A 21,913-nucleotide genomic window follows, 5' to 3' on the forward strand; every position below is an offset into this window, starting at 1 on the left:
CTCTGTTGTATATACTACCCAGTTTGTTTATCTATTCCTCCATCGATGGACATTTGGGTTGTTTCGATCTTTTGATTACTGTGAATAATGTTGCTATGAACACTGCTCTAAAAATATCTAAGACCCTGATTTCAGTTCTTTTGGGTAAATACTTAGAAAGATATTTTTGTAAATAAAAAGAGTAGTGCTTCATTTCTGGGTCCAGTTTAGTATGTTTTTCATTTCATGCACACCTGAAAAAGGGACTGCATGTTGTTAGAGAAATAAGTTTAACAGATTGTGTTTACCAAATAACAAAAATTAACTAAGTAGGAGATTTCTTGGCTAACACAGCCTCCTCCAGTGGGCTCCTGAAGTCATCATAATAAACAACAGTTAAGAATTCAAAAATCGACTAATTTGTTTTTCTACATTCTACTTAGTTTCACTCTTAATTTATGGCTATTTCATTTACCTTAGCTTAGTTATTTGTTATTTGTTCAGAGCTCCAGTTTAATTGTTATAAGTTTTTCACATATTATCACTAAAATTAGCAGTGTAACATCTGAAAGAGAAATGATTGCTAAGTGCCCTCAAACGAAACTAAATAATGCTATAGCTAATGCGGTGGTCAGAACAGTAATTAAAAGATATTTTGAGAATTCAAAATTTTATGAGTCATAGAGCATATAGTATTAAAATAACTGTTGGTAATGTCCTTTAACTCTGTTAGGAAAAGGACGTGAACATCAATGAAGAGTGTTGCATTGTACATAATCGGATCTGTAATTCTGACCTTTGAAACTGTGAACTCGTTAATGATGCTCATAAATCAGCTGCATTCTTCCTAGAGTTGGTTTCTCCCCTCACATAATTAATTATCATTTTACTTAATGACTTATAACTTCAGTTAAATTTTGTTGCCATTGGGACGTCACAAAAATGGTGGCGTGAAATCTCCCTGGAAGTTACAACAAATTGAACAGCTATAATTCAACAAAGGATAACCTAAGCAACACACAGGCACGTCTGATAGATATGCGCATCAAATCATCTGAAGGTGGGCAGATCGAGCAAGCAGGGGAGGAAGGAGAAAGTGCAGAGACACAGGCCGTGGGCACAGGAGGCAGTCCAGAGCTGCAGTCTTGGGAGAGGGAAGAATTCAGGCTGCAGGTGCAATCCCTGTGGCCACAGGCCTGCCTGAGGGATCAGAATATAATACGGCTGAACCAGCATTCAGGGAAGAGACCTCAGAGCAAAGACTGAGTATAGAAGGCTGAGAACTATGGTTTCAGCCCTCACTGCCAGGCAGAAAACAGAAAACAAAGACATGGAACTTGGGAGACATGGAGCCGACTCCCCCCACCCCGCCACAGCTCCCCCACCCCGGTGTTAGAGAAGCGGGCTCCAGAAGAAACCGTTGCAGTGTCAGATTAAAGAACAGAGTATCTACAGTCCTGTGAACTGGAGAGACAGTCCCATAGCTGCAGATGTACAGTGCAAGTAATTCCTGTGATAGAGAAGGAACTGCAGGGGTGAGACAGCTGTGGGCTGGAAGTCCCTATTGCTTGAAGCCACAAACACACCAGCTGCCTTCTCACAGCCCACCCCGCCCCCACCTTTCTGGGGGGATCCCTGGGAGGATCCCTATGGGGGCATCCAAAGTCTCTGAGACACACAGGCTCTGCATTGGGCTCCATGGGTAGCACTGGGGTTTTAGAAGCTCAGAATTCTATTGCACCATGAGACTCAGGAGACCTGCTCACAGAGGAGGAGCCCACCATTCAGGAAAACCCCACTGCATGACAAGCCATAACAGGGAAGAGAAAATAAAACGCTACAGTGTGAGAGAAAATAAAAAGCTGCAGTAGAGGAGAAAATAAAACATTCCAGCAACACCTACTGGAAAGCAAAAGAAAGACCTCTTCATATAAACCTGCTGCAGAAACCACTACTGTAGATGCCCAGGAAGAGAAATAATAATACATTAATTGCCATGAATAACCAAGATAACTAGGCAGCTCAGCAAGAAAATGAAAAATATCCAGAAAATAAACTTAAAGACAGGAAACATGTGACTTAAATGACAGAGAATTCAAGATTGCAGTTCTGAAAAAACTCAATGAGATGCAAGAAAATTCAAACAGGCAGTTTAACGAATTCAGAAACAAAATCCACGAACAAAATGAATATTTTACCGAAGAGACTGAAATGTTAAAAGAGAAGCAAATCAAAATTCTGGAGATGAAGAACTCAATAAAAGAAATGAAGAATGAAATAGCCCGCTTAGGAGATATAACTGACCAGAGGGAGGAAAGAAAAAGTGATATTGAAGATAGAAATATGGAAATGACACAGATGGAAGAAGAGAGAGACTTGAGCATTAAAAGAAATGAAAGAAATCTATAAGGACTCCATAAGAAAGAGCAACATAAGAATAATGGATATACCAGAAAGAGAAGAGAGAGAGAAGGAAACAGAGAGTATATTCAAACAAATAGTCAACAAGAATTTCCCAGACCTGGATCCTCGAATCCAAGAAGAAACAGAACACCTAATTACCTCAAATCAACAGGCCTTTTCCAAAGCATATTATATTGAAGCTGTCAAAAATTAACGACATAGGAAGAAATCTCAAGGCAGCTGGGGAAAAAAAGCAGTAACCTATAAGGGAAAGCTCGTTAGATTATCATCAGATTTTTCAGCAGAGACTCTACAAGCTAAGAGAGAGCAGAATCAAATATTCAAACTATGAAAGAGAGAAATTATGAGCCAAGAATAATATATCCAGCAAAGATATCCTTTAGATATGAAGGAGGAATAAGGACCTTTCCAGACATAGAGAAGTTGAGAGAATTTTCTAACACATGACCTGCATTATAGGAAATACTGAAGGAGGCTATTCAACCTGAAACAAAAAAATCAAAAGAATACAAAATCATGAGCAATATTACAGACAGACAGAAGCAGGAAATGGCAACCCCTACACGAGATAGGGCACTATACACTTAAACATAACATAAAGGGTAAAGAAGAATAAGCACTTAAAACAAAAGGAAAAGAAGTAAAAGACAACTTCTTACTGCAACTCAGAAATCAACTTACAGCATAAATAGGGATAATTTGTACCAACAAAAACATAAAAAAAGGAGACAGTAAAGGTCTGTACCTACAAAGGGGAATGGAGATAACAAGCATGCTGAAGAAAGAGGACTACTGTATATATGAAACTTTCTTTTACATAAACTTAATGGTAACCACTGAAAAAAAGTCCATAACTGAAATATACAACATAAAAATAAAAGAAACAGAAAAATCATATAATACCACCACACAGAAATAACACACAGCAACATAAAAGCGAAGAAGTAATGGAGACACTGAGCCACCAGAAAACAAAAGATAGAATAATAGTAATTTCTCATATATCAATCATCACCCTAAATGGTAAATGGACTGAACTCACCAATAAAATGGCACAGAGCAGCAAAATGGATTAAAAAACAAAACCTAACCATATCATATGCTGCCTCCAAGAGACACATCTCACCTACAAGGACAAATATAGACTCAAAGTGAAAGGTGGAAATTGATTCCAAACAAATGGTATTCAGAGAAATCATGTGTATCCGTGCTGATATCAGATAAAACAGACTTCAGGATAAAAAAGGTAACAAGAGACAAGATGGACATTTCATAATGATAAAGGGAACAATACAACAAGAAGTATAAGGTCATCAATATTTATGCCCCCAATCAGGGAGCACCAAAATATACAAAGCAACTACTAACAGAACTAACGGGAGAAATTGACCAAAACACAATTATAGTAGGGGACCTAAATACATCATTGACAGCTATGGATACATCGTCCAAACAGAAAATAAATAAGGAGATATCAGCCCTAAATGACACATTAGAGCAAATTGACATAATTGACATTTATAGAGCACTTCAGCCCAGGACATCAGACTACACATTTTTTTCTAATATACATGGAACATTCTCAAGGACAGATCATATATTGGGACATAACACTAGCCTCAGCAAATTTAAGACATCATACCAAACATATTCTCTGATCACAAGGCTTTGAAATTAGCTGTCAACTGAAGAAAAAAAAAAAAAGGCAGGGAAAACCACAAAAATGTGAAGAATAAACAACTAGCTTTTAAAGAACGATGGGGTCAAAGAAGAAGTAAGAGAGTAAGAGGAGAGATCGAAAGATACATAGAAACAAATGAGTATGAAAATACATCATATCAAAATTATTGGGATGCAGCAAAAGCAGTAATAAGAGGGAAACTTATATCATTACAGGCCTATCTCAACACATAAGAAAAATCCCAGATAAATCACCTCACGTTACACCTTAAAGAACTAAGAAAAGAAGAACAAATGAAACCCAAAGTCAGCAGAAGGAAGGAAATAATAAAAATCAGAGCAGAATTAAATGAAATAGAGGACAAAAAGACAATAGAAAAGATTAATATTACAAAGACCTGGTTCTTTGAAAAGATTAATAAAATTGACAAACCCTTGGCTAGACTCACTAAGATAAAAAGAGAAAAGACACAAACAAAATTAGAAATGAAAGAGGAGAAGTTAATCATGGATGCCACAGAAATACAAACAATATTCCAAGAATACTATGAAGGACTAATAGCCACCAAATTCAATAACCTAGAAGAAACGAACAAGTTCTTAGAAACATACAGCCTTCCTAGACTGAATCACAAAGAACAGGAATATCTACATAGACGGATCAACGGTAAGGAAATTAAATCTGCGTTCAACAACCTTCCCAAAAACAAAAGTCCAGGACCAGATGGCTTCACCAGTGATGTTAGGGGGCAAGCCTGTCTTGTTTCTGAACATAGTGCAAAAGGCTTCAGTTTTTTACTGTTAATTATGATATTAGCCGATTCAAAAATCAAAGATGATTTAATAGTCTTCCTCAAACTCTTCCAAAAATTGAAGAAGAGGTAATACTTCCTAACTCAATTTATGAGGCCAACATTACCCTGATACCAAAATCTGGTAAGGATAACACAAAACAGAAAATTACGGACCAATATCTCTGATGAATACAGATGCAAAATCTTAAACAAAATTCTAGCAAATCAGCTACAACAATGCGTTAAAAAGATTATATATCAAGAGCCAAGTGGGTTCATCCCAGGGGTACAAGGATAGTTCAACATATGCAAATCGATCAACGTGATACAGCACATAAACAAAATAAAGGACAAAAATCATATAATTACGTCAATAGATGTAGAAAAAGCATTTGACAAGACACAACATCCATTTATGATTAAAACACTTAATAAAATGGGTATAGGAGAAAAATACCTTAACATAATAAAGGCCATATATGACAAACCCTCAGCTAATATCATAATTAACAGTGAAAAATTGAAGCCTTTTGCTCTATGTTCAGGAACAAGACAGGGTTGCCCCCTAACACCACTGTTATTCAACAGAGTAATCAAGCAAGAGGAAGAAATAAAAAGCATCCAAATTGGGAATGAAAAAGTTAAATTGTCACTTTTTGCAGATGGCATGATTCTTTATACAGAGAACCCTAAAGACTCCAACAAATAGCTGTTAGAAACCATAAACAAATACAGTAAAGTTGCTTGCTACAAAATTAATGTACAAAAATCCATACTTTTCCTATATACTAACAATGAAATTTCAGAAAAAGAAAAATTTCTTTTGCAATTGCAACAAAAAAGAATAAAATACTTAGGAATAAACTTATCAAAGGACATGAAGGATCTATACACTGAGAACTATAAGACATTTTTAAATGAAATTGAAGAAGACACAAAGAAATGGAAAGACATACCATGTTCATGGATTGGAAGAATCAACATAGTTAAAATGACCATATTATCCAAAGCAATACAGAGGTTGACAAAAAAATGTACACACATTTTAAGAAAGGAAAAAAAAAACTATTAAAATTTTAATACTCAATAACACCAATAACAAAAGATGAATACAGTTACGTTTGATTTCTGCAATTACAAGAGGTGCTCAAAGTGGCTACCATCAGCATCCACACTTCTGATTATGGCAAACATTGTTTGGTAGACTTCTGTGGCAAGCGTGTAAACTCTTTCAACATCACAGCAGAAGAAGCAGGACTTATTGCTGTGCAAGACCTACTGGATCTTCCCTTGCTCACTTCACACACAGAACCATGCATCTCAAATGTGTGCAATTGTTAGGTGTCTTGGATGTTCTGCTGCATACCCACGCTTCCACTGTCATTGTACTTCCACAATGTTCTGGAATTTCAAATACCACTTCAAATGGTCTTGCGCTACTCTAACAACAACTGTGCTTCTGCCATTTTCTTTGACTGTCCTGCCTGTCGTATGGTGACACTAGCATTCATTTGATTAACACCATCTTTTGAGGGAATGTCATACTACACATTGCTACCATAATTCAATTCAACTTGGAAAAGTAATACATAGGGACGGCCTGGTGGCTCACGTGGTTGGAGCCCCATGCTCCTCATGCTGAGGTCACCGGTTTGATTCCCACATGGGCCAGTGAGCTGCACCCTCTACAGCTAAGATTGTGAACAACGGCTCTCCCTGGAGCTTGGGTGCCGTGAGCAGTTGGAGGTCGGCGTGAGCTGCCGCAGATTGCTGAGTGCTGCCATGGGCTGCTGTGGGCTACTGTGTGCCACCATGAGTATCCAGTGGCCATCGTAGTGGCCGGCAGCCGGTGAGAGCTGCTGTGAGCTGCTGTGAGTGGCTGACTGACAACTGGCAACCGACTGCCTCAGCTAGGGGCGGGGGGAGCACAAGGCTCATAATACCAGCATGGGCCAGGGAACTGTCTCCTATACAACTAGACTGAGAAACAACGGCTTGAATTGGAATGGCGGGGGGGAGGTGGAAGAAAGGGGGCTCTCAGGAAGGTGCTAAGTGCCACTGAGTAGAGGGTGGCAGGACTGTCAGATGTGCTACCGGGTATCCAGTATTCACTGCAGCCAAAGCACAGCATTTTCATAACTGCAGCCTGATGTCAAGACCAAGTGGAGTCACCAGGCTGTGGATTGGATACTGGGGCAGCTCAAAAATTTGAATTCTCTTTCTTAAAGACAGGTTGCAAAGTGCTCTCTCTCTGTCTCTCTCTCTCTCCATCTCTCTCTCTTTCTCTCTCTGTGCGCGTGCATGTGTGCGTGTGTGTGTTGGGGTGAAGGATAAAGGATCTATAGGGAAATATACTACCTTCTTATTCTCAGATTATAGCAGGTTGATCAATCTTCCTCCTTCTCAAACCCAGCAAAGAAATCAATAGCCACAATGTTAGCAAAGAGCCTGTTCCGACACACACGGCCAGGTTTCCTGGCTTTGCTTCCTGGGCTGGACTAAACAGCAGGAGAACCCACAGCACTCAGGGCTCTGCTTGGTCATCCAGGTACAATCTATCAGGAGGTCACCTTAGGAAGGAGGGCCACACTGGTGTGGGCCAGCATCCCCTCTAGAACCCATCCACAAAGATGAGCACTGCCAGGGGCAGCTTAGTACTCTCTCCTACAATGACGGAACTGTTTTTAAAAGACCCTAAAGATGATTAATGTGGACAGAAATTAAGAATTTAATGTTAATCATATTAGTGAAAGCATTCTAATAGATACTACTATCTGAGGCTCATCCCAAGTTCAGAGATCCCAACTTGTACTAGAGAGAGATGCAGGAGTCAACAGCAATTGTTAGTATAGAAAGCAGGGGGTGGGCTCTGATTATAAACTAGAATCCGAACATGCAATCCGAACCACCTGGCAATATCACCAACAAAGTAGTGAAGCTTCAGTTATCGTGTGCTCCAAGTAGGAACCACCTATTACAAAATGTGTTGTAAGCCAGTTTTGCAATTGATGGATCATAGAGAGGCAGGATAGGTAGCCTAGGACACTGACAAGCCCCTTCAGGGTACAATGTGAGGTACCTCACTGGTCACACAAGTAACAAGTGACTATCCAGTACCTGCAGCTGGAGAAAAAACCAGTTTCATCCAGCAAGGCTTTTCCCTATGACAGGAACCTGACCGTTAGCTAATTATAATGTTATATGATCTCATTTGCATTGCAGTTACTATGATTCCCATCATGAATCTGATGCCATGACAGTTCCAGAGGAGCCAGAGAAGGAGAAAAACCGGGATAGGGGAAGGAGATCAATGAACCCTGTTAATAGGATGTCACCAATTCCCGCCCCAGGAGGGATAAAAACCCCTGACCGTGAAGTGACTTCTTTGGCATGACTCGTTTGTTCTCTGAGTTTGTCCGCACTTTCATTTTTAATAAAGCACTTTCACCTTCCTGCATCTGTCTCATTCTTGAATTCTTTCTTGTGCGGAGACAAGAACCCCGTCACTGCTGCGCCTGTTGAGTCCTCTCTTGGACATTCTGTGAGCCTCTGGTGACAATAGGTAGGTACTAATGAACTCGTGGGTAGAGAGGACGCTTGGTCACGGGAAAGAGTTTATTATCTTTTTTCTGGTATGAAACGATATCTATAGCTAGAAACATGTAGGTGATAAAAGAATTTTAAAATGTCATCATTTACATGTCTTCTGCTTAGTTATTTTCTAAACTAGAATTAGGAATCAGAAATTGGTTACTAGATACCGATTTTATGCAGCTAACATAGCATTTCAATATGATTTGTTGCCAATGATAAAAAGAAATAGATTTAATAAACGAAATCAAGATTCCTTGCTTCCCTTGTGGGGGGTGGTCTTGGGGGGGCGGGGGACAGGACGATCTGTGACACTGGAGTATCACCTGACTGACCATGCGCACCACACGGGCTCTCAAGACAGGTTCTCAAGGCAGGCTTCACCTTTACGTGGCTGGATTCATCTTTGCTGGTCCCATAGACAGTTCTGATTATGAGTCTTAAGATGACTTTTAGGACCAGAACTCTGAGTCAAGCCCTAGCTTGACAATTATAAAAGAAAAATCCTTGACTATCGTGACAACAAAACTATGCAAACAATGGGTGCAATTACAATGAAGCAATTCTCAGTGAGGAGAACCCTCCTGCATTTTCCAGTGTCCCCTAAGTAGGCAATACCACTCTTAGACCACAGCCATTCAGTTGAGAGTTTCAGTTAATGTCATGTCACCACTTCATTTTCAAGAGCACAGTGTATTTCTGAGATTTCTCTCCCCTCCCTTTGACCATACCGAAGAATTAGGCAGTAATAACTGACCATTCTCTTTCAGGAGTGGCCAGTTTTTTCAATGACTGAATGCTGACTCCAAACCCACACCCCACAGGCTTTTAGACAAAAGCAGGTAAAAAGATAAAGGACATTTTGATAGCTCCCAATAACTATACACTTACTCAAAGCTGTTCAGTTTATGGCTTTTTTCCTGATTTTGTTTCTATTAATATTTTTCTTTATGACAAAAGGACAGTGAACCAATGTTTATCATAAATAACATCCTTATCAAACACATACAGTCAAAGGAACAATTCCATGCAAGGATGCCGGGGGAGAGCTATTAGTGGTCCAAGGGCTGGCTGGAAAGTGACAAGACCGGGATGAATTACAAGAGGCCTGGCATAGCTAGACATCAGCCTGAACACTTCCAACGTAAACCCCCTGAATGGAAGCCCTGAAAAACTGGGTTTATTTTAATTGATTTAGGACCAATGCTCACAGCATAAAGAAAAATTCATACTGAGGCTGTTTATTCACTTTTTGAATACAACAATTTTTTACCTAAATTGGTATTGCTTATGAAAAATATGCAATAGAGTACACGATTAATAAAAAAGTGTCTCAGAGATGTTTAAAAAATCAGTGATAATTTAAGTAAATGATAGTTATGAGTTATTTTTCTTTTAATTAAGCTGTATCTGAATTTAAATATATCTCTATTCATTTAAACTATTTTCATATGTATCATATTAAAGCCCTAAAGAATTGAAGCTTTTAAACAATCATGCTATTGGAAATAGGGAATCTGTCCACCAGAATGCCTACACTTCAGAAAAATTAATAAAATATATTATGATATTATAAAATTTACATCCCTCCAAATACAGAAAAAGCCATTCAAAGTCCAGTGTTGCACTGAAGGGTTTACATTAAAGAGGTGGTTTTTTCCTTTAGTTATTAAATGCGTACATGTCTACTATAGGCAAAGCACTGTGCTAGGTGTGAGAGTGGGGTGTCAAAGATGATTAAAAAGGATCACATCACAGCCCTTAACATGCTAGCATTTAATAGAAAAGACAGATGGTACCCAAATATTTAATTCAAGAGCCTAATTGAAGGAACGTGTGCTGTGAGTGCTGTAATGGGGGGTGCGTAAGGAAAGCATCAAATCTCTGGGTTCAGATTGGAATTCTGGTATTCAGGCAGGTGCTGTCTGAAGCCATCTCAGGAACATACTTAACTTTAGAAAGTTGTATTCGTGCCCGTGTGTGTGTAGGAGAGATAAAACAGGTCATTCTTAGATAGGATAACCTGGGCTATTTTTTGCCATTTTTTTTTTTTGTTTTCTGTTGTTTTTACAAATAGAAGTATGTTGAATTTAATAAATGAGTCAATTTTTACTTGCTGCAGTAAAACCCATAAAAATAGTTTTACTTTACTTTCACCATGGCAGTGCCAATAAGGAAATAGTATATATGAAAATAACAACAACAAACACTACTTCCAGATCTAGTGAAGCATTATTCACTTTCAAAGGCACACTCTGGGAGGACACTGGGCAAAAATATGCCTTTCCTGTTGAAGTCAATATATTATTTAATACAGTGTTGTACCTGGTAATGCTGAGATCTGCCACAAACAAACAAACTATCCTATTTAAAAATTAACTTTATGTGATTTTCTATAAATGGACCTAAGTTAGAGATACCAGATACAATTCCTTTCCTTATTAAAAAGAAATTTAGATTTATGTTAGAAGAGGGATCATGAACCTTGCCCAAAAAGTCAGGTTAGAAATTGGACAATTTTTTTAACGTGTGTGTGTGTGTGTGTGTGTTTCCCCCTATACTCCTAAGTATTTTTCATTACTGTTTCACTCATTAATACACACAGAAAGAAACTAGAAATAATTAAAGACGTGATACTGTTTAGTTTGAATTCCTAGATTTACTAAATAAAATGACAGGTGTAGACAACGATCCCAGGTAAAACACCCTCAGTTTTCAGGCCCTAGAACGTGAAGCCACGTCAACATGAACAGAAATATACACCCTTTCAAGAACATGAACAACAACAAAAGATTATGCCAATTATATTTATGCTAACAAAAAAAAAAAGAAAGAAAGAAAGAAAGAAAATAACAAGAAAAGCCTGGGTGGAACTGAGCTGGGAATGTCAATACGTGCTATCCGCTGACATCAAGAGTGGAAAACCATCGACTCAATGGTAAATATGCAACCCCCTCTTAACTTCTTTATGTGTACTGTTAGACTGGAACTTGAGGGAAGATACCCTGAAAGAACAAGTTTTAAGCTATGCTAATGGATACAGGATAACAATGAACTGTGTTGGAAAGTTAGAGGGCCTTAAATATAAGAATCAGCAGGACAACTGTGCCCTGAGACGGCAGGTGACAGCCCTGCTCAGTGTGTGCAGACTCAGGGCTGGTACCTGGTCATATGGCAAAAAGGTCCACACTCTAGATTGCTCCGGAGGCCTATCCTGACCTCCTGGAGTTGAGATAGTTGCCTGAGCAGGATCTAAGACCGTTCAGGGAGTCCATATAAATGCATAATACTATTAAGGGAGTAATGCTGTCCTGTTCTGACCCCCGGAGGCAGACCAGTTGGCCCCTTACTAGAGCTGGGTCTGACAGGTTGATACCCAAAGGATTTGAGTTGCATGCCAAGGCCATACCCACTCAGAAAAAATTGGAGCTTAGAGGGAAGTGTGGTAGAGTACTTTGGTTTACTTCTCTGTAGAGACTGTTTTGCCATCTTCCAGCCATCCCCTTGCCTGAGCAGGAGCCTCTGCATAACGGATACTGCTGCATGCGGGAGTGTGGCTAGAGCAGGTCTCCCTCGTACTTTCAGCTATAGTACCTTCACCAAGGCCTGGTCTCAAGTGATGGGGCAGTGAACTGTCTTACTCCAGGTAGCTGTGTTCCTAGCTATGCTCATAATTACAGACCCATGGTCTCCATGGGCGAGGAGAGGTGCACTCCCTCTAAAGCAGAAGCATCTCCTTGTCTTCGCTCTTCTGAGTATGGAAACAAAGACTTTGAGGCATCACTTAATGGCCATTGAAACTATAGTCAGCTACAACTCATATATTAAAGTAGTAACTATATTGATGATATAGTTAATATTTATCAGGCCAGCACCTAACAGTTTTCCTTCTAACGCTATTATGGAGTGAATACCATTACTTTGCCCTTGATATACCTAGGGAAAATGAGGTACACAAAACTACGTACCTTGCCCAAGGTCACATAGCTAGTAAGCCGCAGAACCAAGGCGAGCATGTAAGCACCTCCATGGTGCCCAGACTTCAGGGTTTATCTCTGAGGAGGAAGGGACAGAGCAAAGACTCCTTTGCTTCACAGATGACTATAAAACTTCACAAAGTTTTCTCATTCACTAAACCAGACAAAGATACAGCATCCTCACAATTGTGAGTCATCAGAAGTAAACTTATGATTCAAAGAATATACAAAATACACATATTCAAAAAGATTTTAAAAACGCATCTGCAAGGGAGGAAGTGGAGAAAGCTTTTATTTAGCTAATTCTCCAACGATAGCTCAAAAACAAGATAAAAATATGCTGGTAGTATTTCAGATGTTTGTAGACGTACAGCAATAGTCAACTGAAACCACTGATAACTATGGTGTTTCCCAGCAATGATTACAAAGAGTATCTGAGTTTTACAGAGCAAGAGGCATCACTGAGTTTTACTGCTGTGACCAGTATAGTGGATGGTTAACAATCAGACACACTTGAATTTATCGTGGGACTTGCATATACTCTTTACGTCACCTTGAACTTCCCAACTTCCAGTACCAGTCTTTAAACTATTATTTAATCAAACACCAACTATGTCTACGAATTATCTCACTTAATTTTCATGCTTCCCCTATGAAGTACACATTAGCATCACATTTCACAATTGCAAACTGAGTTCAGAGAGGTTAAGTAACTCATCTAAATTTACACTACCAAGTAGGAGCTGGGATTCGAAACAGATTTGTACGATTCTAAAGCCCAAGCAGCTGTTCCTCATCATTTTCCGACATTTTCCTCTTATAAAAACAAACAAACAAAAAATAACAAAACAAATAAACAAACAAAAAAATGGTGTCTATATTCCCCTCGCTCCTATTTAAAATAAAATGTTCCTTATAAAGGGCTCCCAAAGAACCCTTAATGGAACATAATAGAACTTAATTAAACCAGTAGGTTAAGTCCAGAAATAGTGGCTCATATAGGAGCTATTCGGGTAGTCATATGAAGTCCAGGTTAGAGGAGGCCTTAACAAGGTCAATTTATTTCACTTACCTCTGTACAACAACCCATTCAGTTGTCATCTAGAAAACTGACAGGCATTAGCTAGATGATAGATTAGAATGACATATCCATTTCCATTTGTGTGCACATATATCCTATTTCATGCATGTCAAAGCATGTGCTAGAGTAGAAAAGCCTCAGTATTTGGTTTTTATTTATATGGCTGCATATTAAGCACATAACCTAAAATAATCACAAGAATTGTCTACATGAGTTTCTCAATGTAGTTTCCAAAAATGTGATTTTGAAACAGAACTTTGAATAAAGCATCCAGACTTAAAACATTTTCCACATACGACTCACACTTAGCTACAGTGGAAAAGAAATTCCTATCTCATAGGTAAACAGGTAGAGCGGGAGAACTATATAGTTCATGTCAACTTGCCTCCAGCCACAGGCTGTAGGCATCTCTTTGAAAACAGGGGCTTTCATCAAATTTTCTCTCTATCCTGTTTGTTTCTTGATGTCTTGAGAAATACTTCCTATTTTTATTGATATTCCTTTTCTTGGTAGTACCAGTATTGTTTAAATATAATAGAATGGGTGTTAAATATTTAATGATGTATGCTACATTTGCAAAATGTACCTCTTAAAATGTTATGGAGAGGAGATAGAGGTATAATGCTTCAGGATTAAAATAGTTATATTTACCTATAAGAAGTGTTCATGTAGTTGAATAGCTAACATCTGCTATTTTGACCAAGGATGCATATCTCTTTAATTATTTTCATATAGCCATACCTTCTGTAATTTCTGTTTACCACAATGGTTGAGACAGGAATATTACTGTAATTAAGACAAATGTTCTCAAATTTCTAAAAGATCTATAGCCATTTTAGAAACAATAGTAAATATAATTAACCAGGATAAAATTGATGGTGCTTGTATGTTAAATTCTGTCAGACATGTTATTGAGATAAATTATTCCTTATGAAAAAGGTTGAAAATTCAGGTATTTTCATTTATACAAATATATTTAATTACACATGGATAAAACACAATAAAAATTAGGTATCTCCTACTCACCTTATTTTATATTAATTTTGAGAGTATATTGCTATATAGCTCTGTATGAAACTTTTATTTTATAGATATTCATCTTACACCCTTTTTGAACACTTGCCACATTAAAGCATTGTATCCTTCAAAGAACACACTTTTGGGACAGAGAAAATAGGAAGAAATTGCTTTGCTTAGAGAATAAGATAAAAATAAATGTAAAGGTTATGCAACAGTGTTTAAGGAAAAGAAGGTTTCATGTAATATTAGTCCAGGCAAGGCTCAAATAGATTAATATTTATAAACAAATTAACAACTATTCGTTAACTTCTGATAGGTTTATAAAACATTCTAGCCAAACAAAACTGATGGTCAGCTCTGTTTTCGGTCATTATTGCCTAGTTGTAAGAGCGCTCCATGAATTAGTATGAGTTGAGCAGATTTTCCATTTTCCATCAGAGACTTACTTTCAGCGACTATTTTTTTATAGAAGGCTAGTCCTTCAGAAAACAACATGATCTTAGTTAAGCTAATAATTGGCGGTGCCTCCCAATAAATTTTGCTGTTCCTTTTCCCAAGATCTACGGCCCACCTGACCTGGTATGTTGATAAACACTAACGATAACTACTGCCTTTTCCTCAGCAGGACAGACTTCCAATCGTATAATATTTCAAGAAATATTAATGTATTTTTGTTTTGCCCACACCTTCTCTTGGGCCCAGTCTGTCTTTATGACCAATGGCATACATTCGCATTGGCTGACTCTGCCGTGGGTAGAGGAAAAACAGGCTAACTAGTACATACAGGAATGGAACTCGAAGTTTGATTATCAGCATTAGGCTCTAACCAGCAAAATGACTAATAACAGACTGAAACCCACACCTGAGGCAATTCTTTCCCTTCCCTTTTTCCATTTCCCCATTGCTCCCTACTTTTAATTGAGTACCTCCTGTGTGACAGTAGGAAACGTGGCTAAAAGATAAACTTGCTCACCAACTAACACTTCTAGACTTGAATTGACTGAACAAAGAGAGCCTTTAGAAGAACCACTGGGTATGTTTAAATAATGAAATGCAGTAATGAGCCACCTACTATACTTCTTGAATAACAAATGTATAGTACTGTAACCACAGGCTGCTACAGAATACAAAACTTGATATTTTGGAATTGGGAGGGACTTCAGAGGTCATCTAGTATAAATTTCTCAATTTACAAATGAGGAAACAAAGGCCCAGAGAAGTTCAGAATCACAAAGTGAGTTAAAATACAGATCTAGGAATTCCCCATCTGAATTCAGTATTCCTCTGGGGGTTGGGAGGTGGCCGAAGTGGATGAAGAAGGTCAAAAGGTACAAACTTCCAGCCGTAAAACAAATGTCATGGGGATGTAAGGTACAGTATAGTGGGTCTAGTTAATAATACTGTTTTCATATTTGAAAGTTGCTAAGAAAATAGATCTTAAAATTTCTCATCACAAGAAAAAATATTTTTGTAACTATGTATGGTGGCAGATGTTAACTAGATTTATTGTGGTGATCACTTTGCAATGTATGTTGTATACCTGAAACTACATAATGTTAAATGTCAATTATACCTCAATAAAAAATAAATTCAGTGTTCCTTCTAACCAAAAAATGTAGCTTACTACTATCAATAACATTCCAGCAACTTATCCATGATTAATATCATGTTTTAACCATTCTATTAAAACATAAAACTTTTAAAATATAGATTTCAATTTTGGGGGAAAACCCTGAACAATTAGAAGTTTTAAGAATTTTATTAAATATGACAGTTTGTATCACATGATTGTTCAGGTCTAAATCAGACAATTTTTGTATTTATGGCATAGTATATTGGAAAATTTGCCTTACAGAGAATGTAATCTACATTTTGGAGAAAACAAACACAAAAGTGGCACATGCTGTGAAAACAACACTTTTAAGATTATTATCTAGTAAATAATCATGTAAATTTGATATGAATTGTTGGTATTTAGTCTAAAGTTGTATCAAGGCCATATGTTACCGTAGGCAATCTCTTCGAATGCATAATTTATAAGATAACTTCCATGACTACCTGAGAGACCCAGGTAGAATCATGAATTAATGCAGCAGAAATAGACCCTTAGAGTTAACATTTAGCTAAGGTCACCAGGGCAACAGGATTAGTAGCTTCAGCTATTCCTCAGAGAGTGCTTACCAGATGACACAAAAATCCACATATTCTCACAACTTAAAATAAACCTCACCAAAATGTTTAGTTAGAAAATCCAGGCATGGAAGGGCCTAGGGTTGCCTCAAATTTACATTGGATCATATTAAAACAAAAACAAAAACACAACAGTGTTAAATGTTTAACTATTACAGTGTTTTGCACACATTAAACTAATAAAAAATAAATAAAAAAAAACAACAACAACAAAAAATCCTATCAAGGTAGAGAGAGATATGAGAGGTGAGAGACAAGTAAAAGAGAAAGAAAACAAAAATGAAAGAGATTTTTTCTCTATGGCTAGTGGTAAGAGAAGAGAGATATAACAGAGAGGTGAGAGACAAGTAAAAGAGAAAGAAAACAAAAAATGAAAGAGATGTGGAGGAAGACAGAGATAAATAGCTAAAAAGTAGAAAAGAAGGGTAAAGAAAAGAGGTACAAAGAAGTGAAATGAAAGGAAAAATGAGGAGAGAAATCAAACGATGGGTGAAAAAAGAGAGAAAGGAACGGAGGATGTGTGACAAGTGGAAAGGATGAGCTGAAATGATGGGGACCCATCAGTGATATACACAGCTACGACAGAGCAACAGTTTGTCCTGAAGCCTAACTGGAACAACAAACATAAGGAAGAAGTAAGAAAAGAAGAATATGTATGTAACTCACCCCTTTAAACATTGCTGTTTCCCAAGGTTTTATCTTCATCTTTGACTTCCTTCTTCTCACTCTACAATAACTTTGAGTGACCTCATCCAAACCCATGGCTTCAGCTCCAGGATATGTTTATGACTTTGACTAAGGAAAGTATTATTCCTAGTCCACACCAGCATACCCAATTGCCCAGTGGACGTCTCCACTTAACTTTATAGGGATAGTGAATTTAAAAAGTGCAAAGCTCAACTCTCTGTCTTCACACCCCATATATGTTTTTACTTCCTATATTCCGTATTTTGGTGAATGGTAGTATCACCACTAAGTTGTCTAAGCCAGTGACTAGGTTCTTTCTGTATGGTTCCATCTCCTTCAGCTTCTGCCTCCAAACTAAAACTTACCTCCTAATTTTCTGAAGTTGCCCCTGTCTTTATTCAACTGGTCTTCCTGACTCTAGTTTTTTTCCTCCATACTGTGCTCAGAGTGATCTTTCTAATATAAAAATGACATCATGTTACTACCTCCTTAAGGGCCATCAGCAGATTTTACGACCAACTCCAGCATCCTTAGATGACCATACAAGACTTTCAAGACCTCATTTTTCCAACCTCTCCATTCTCACCCCCTACCATCCATGACATTATTCCCACTCTATAATTGTTTTAAAACTACATAAAAAAGACACAAGATCTGCATATTTTCTCAGTTTGGGAAATTTTATCCCATAGCTCCTTACCATCTATACGGGTGTCCAAACTGCGGCCCGCAGGCCAACTGCGGTCTGCAATCCATTGTTAATTGGCCCGCAGCAAATTCCAAAAATATATTTAGTTTACTTAAATAAACCAGGTGAGGCAATATGTACTTCACCTCAAGTGAGTGGCCTGGCTGTTTGTGTATTTTACCGCATATGGTCCTTGGTAAAAAACGTTGAAAAAAGTTTGGACACCCCTGATCTATATTGTTATGTTGATAATTTTCATATAAATTGAACTTTGTATTATGAAGCAAGTTTTTTGCTTATTTTCACAAAACAAAAGACACTGTATATTTTTCAAGTATCTGAGGTAAGGATTGCTTGTTATAGCCATATCTGTTTTTCTCCTCCCCTAGACCACCGCTTGCTAAGACATCCAATCTTACAACATCCAATGTACTCAACTTCTTGCCCTTAACCATGTCCATGCCTTTCTGTGCTTTCAGCAGGCTGTTCTTTGAGAGTCTCTTTCTCAAGGGTGCTGTGCTGATTAATCCCCCAGCATGATGCCTGTACATCGCCGGGCTCAATAAATTCTGCCATTATTTTCATTATAAAGAGAAAGAAAAGTTTTCTTTTTTGCTTCCCCAAGAACATCCAATATATGAAAACGTCAGTAATAAGTACTAAAAATTTCCTGGTGAATAAATGACTTTAAAGATTCTGCAGTTCTATGTACGAACTTGTGGGAAAACACGTGACTCGTACATTAACTTGGCATGGTGTGCTTTGCATATTCATACAACATCACAGCCATTTACTCTAAATTTTGTCCCATACCCTTGAATGCAATATGATGAAAACTATCAACATGCAGAGTCACAGATGTGTCTTGGTCACCAAAGCCAATTCAATAACTGAATGTTTTCGCACACACGAAACAACTTGGCAACAATGGGACAGAACCACATCTTTGGCAATAGCGAGGGGCTCACCTTTTCTTCATTACCAGCACAACTCCAAGAAATATAATAACAAACAGCAAGATGCCAGCAATGACTCCAGCAATTTTCACTGTATGGTCTGTTTGTTTCTCAGGTTCTGGGACAGGTTTTGGAGTGGCCGCTCCTACAGAGGAAAAGAAATGAAAAAGGAGAGAGGGTGGGTAAGAGAGAATAAAGAGGTTACATTTAAAAATGTTTTGCTGCATGTAACAGAGAAATAAGACTTATCAGAGCCTGCAGACAGACAAGCTTTGACTTTTTGCATAGCTTTCATGTTCACTTAAAGGAGTGTAACTGTTCACACTGTTCTGCAATATTGTTCTAAATTATAACAGAAGTTGGACAGCACACCCACAACTGACCCTTTCATAAGAGACTCATCTCAAACAGTTTTTAGTATTTTTATTATCTTTACTGGCCCCCTACTCTTTCTGCCATTTAAAAATTTGCTAACAACACAATAGCTATCCTAAACCTTTAAACAAATTTGACTTGCTGGAATATTTCCCTCAATTATTTCCCATAAATAAAGCAGTAATTCCATTACATATTAGCCCAAACACCTGGAAAAGTGAGATAAGCTCATTTACCATGCGTTTTATCAGCAATTGCTTTTTTTTTTTTTTTTTTTAACACAATATTTTTCCCCCTGCCTTTGAAAATCTAAATCTAGGTCACATCTGGTAGGCAAAAGACTCCTTCTAAGCAATTTATTCACAAAGTAGGAAGCAGCTGATGATCACACTACTGGCACCCACATTTAATACTTGTTTAAATAAGATAACCAGAGCCTTACAGTGGCGACAGTCTTAGCCCTCCTGTTTTCCCATTTCCAAAACCCCGTTTGTCCTGTTTATGGTATAATGTGATGGAAAGTCATATCCACGTCTGATGAAATATCCATTTCCTCCGCTACATAAGTTCAGGATGGAAAATATTAGGAAGGCAATGTTCAACCACTAAACAGAATCCATTTGTTTTTAAAGGGCTTCTACCTTTTTAATCAGAACAAGAGAGTGCTCAGCATGAGCTATCATCTCACCCTCACGAGGTAGACAGATCATTCTGAAAGGAGGAAAACTGTACGTTCAAATTTCTCACCTTCAAATTTTCTTCTTATTTTTTTTGGTAACATGTAATTAAAAACTGAATGTTGCTACCAGCCCTTTCTACCCTTTCACTGGGTTTTCCATTCATGCTGCACCTGGTTCCTGAAAAACGTAACCATCATTGTGTCTTGTGCATTCCAGACTGGGATTATTCTCAGAGAAATACGAGTGTCAAGCTATAACTTTCCATCTGTTTCCATTGGGAACACATAAACAATGTTTCTTTCCAAAGGTATTCATAGGAAGGTTTCATAGGAGACTCTGCATCCTGAGCACGGCTGTGGCCATCAGGCTGGCAAAGCCAGTGAAGGTCGGGAGAGAAACATGAGCAGATGACCGGCCATGACATCTGAGTTCCCGCTCCGTGTACATTCCAACCAAAGTGAGAACAGTAGTGAGAGCAGTGATGTAAAAACCACACCTTACTAAATACAAACCTTTCTGGATAAGGCTTTCTAGGTCATTTTAATTTCTGACAACTTCAGGAGGGGATGCCTGCTGTTTTGTTTGATTGACTAGCTCTCAAACTAATTGTCCAGATAAACCTTGAAAATATTGATGTTTTCTATTTTTTTTGTAATTACATCTTACGTATACCACTCCAATATGCCACTTGGACATGCACCCACCCACATGGAAGATTTGGAGGATATTGTTACATTAAATAAATTGCGAGAAAACGTTTGAAGATAAAACATGTATGTTACAAAAACAGGAATGAAAGTAAAAAAAAAAAAAAGAAAAAGAAAACCATATAAAAATGACGTATTTCAAGTTCACAAAACTGAAGAAAAGGTCCAATATTTTTAATTTTGGTTTGTTATCCAATTAAGAAAACTTAACTTAAAAAAATCCAATTGGTTTGTTTCTTCCAAATGTTGGCATATAGGGAGCCATTCCATTTATCTCAATAGTTATAGATTACAAGTTCTCCAAATATATTTTCTAAATAAATGATTCACTAAATTTTTTTGTAACTAAATTATGTCAGTAAATGCAACACTTGGGAAAGGAGTTATTTTTTTTAACTTCTTTTTTTAGCTGAAAATTTTTAATATATTAAAAAAAAGCACGGCCACAACCCATGCATTGTAAACACTCAGTAAGAGAAGAACTTGTCTTGCTGATGGTCACACATTTGCTTCTATGAACTAGGCAACTAGTTATGTTTTACTTTGACCATTTACCTGTGTTCTGTGAGAACTAGTGAGTGACTCTACACATCTGTGGGTCAGGAAGAGACATCACCCTGCAGCCTTCTCATTCCCTTTCGGAAGCAGGCAAGCCCATTGCTATGCAGGCAGTGTCACCTCAGTATTATCATTCTTTAGCACTTACTTTTAACTCATTTCACATTGCAGGTCAAGAAAATGAAATGTTCTATCTCTGCAGGACACAGCTGCTATGTGATTAGAGTAGCAATCGTACAAAACGGGAGAACAGCTCAGAAGAGGTGAGGAGGGCTGCCTCACGCTGTCTGTGAGCCACCCACCCTGGGCTGCAGGGCACGGCCACTAGGTCACCGTGATGTGCCTGCACGAAGGGACTGATTCAGATGTCTGGGTTTGGCACCACTCCTGGTAAGCATGAACACAGACACAAGTTGGGATGAAATAAATCACGGCCCTGAGATAGCCTCATAGAGGTGTGTGTCATTAACTCCAGGTTCACTCTAGATATTTGTCATTCATCCCTGCCTTTTCCACCTGCTCTGCC

General features: G+C 38.0%; 1 protein-coding gene across 11 annotated transcripts in view; it reads right to left on the reverse strand.

The window, feature by feature from the left end:
- The window catches only part of PTPRM (protein tyrosine phosphatase receptor type M), a 799,491-nt gene that overhangs the window by 260,234 nt on the left and 517,344 nt on the right, over positions 1 to 21,913 (reverse strand). For all 11 annotated transcript variants that reach the window (XM_033087233.1, XM_033087234.1, XM_033087225.1 and 8 more), the window contains one exon: positions 19,080 to 19,212. In XM_033087233.1, the coding sequence (XP_032943124.1) occupies positions 19,080 to 19,212 (133 nt within the window). The remainder of the gene's footprint in view (positions 1 to 19,079; positions 19,213 to 21,913) is intronic.

This window comes from Rhinolophus ferrumequinum, chromosome 19 (assembly GCF_004115265.2).
Source record: "Rhinolophus ferrumequinum isolate MPI-CBG mRhiFer1 chromosome 19, mRhiFer1_v1.p, whole genome shotgun sequence".
Lineage (NCBI taxonomy): Eukaryota > Metazoa > Chordata > Mammalia > Chiroptera > Rhinolophidae > Rhinolophus > Rhinolophus ferrumequinum.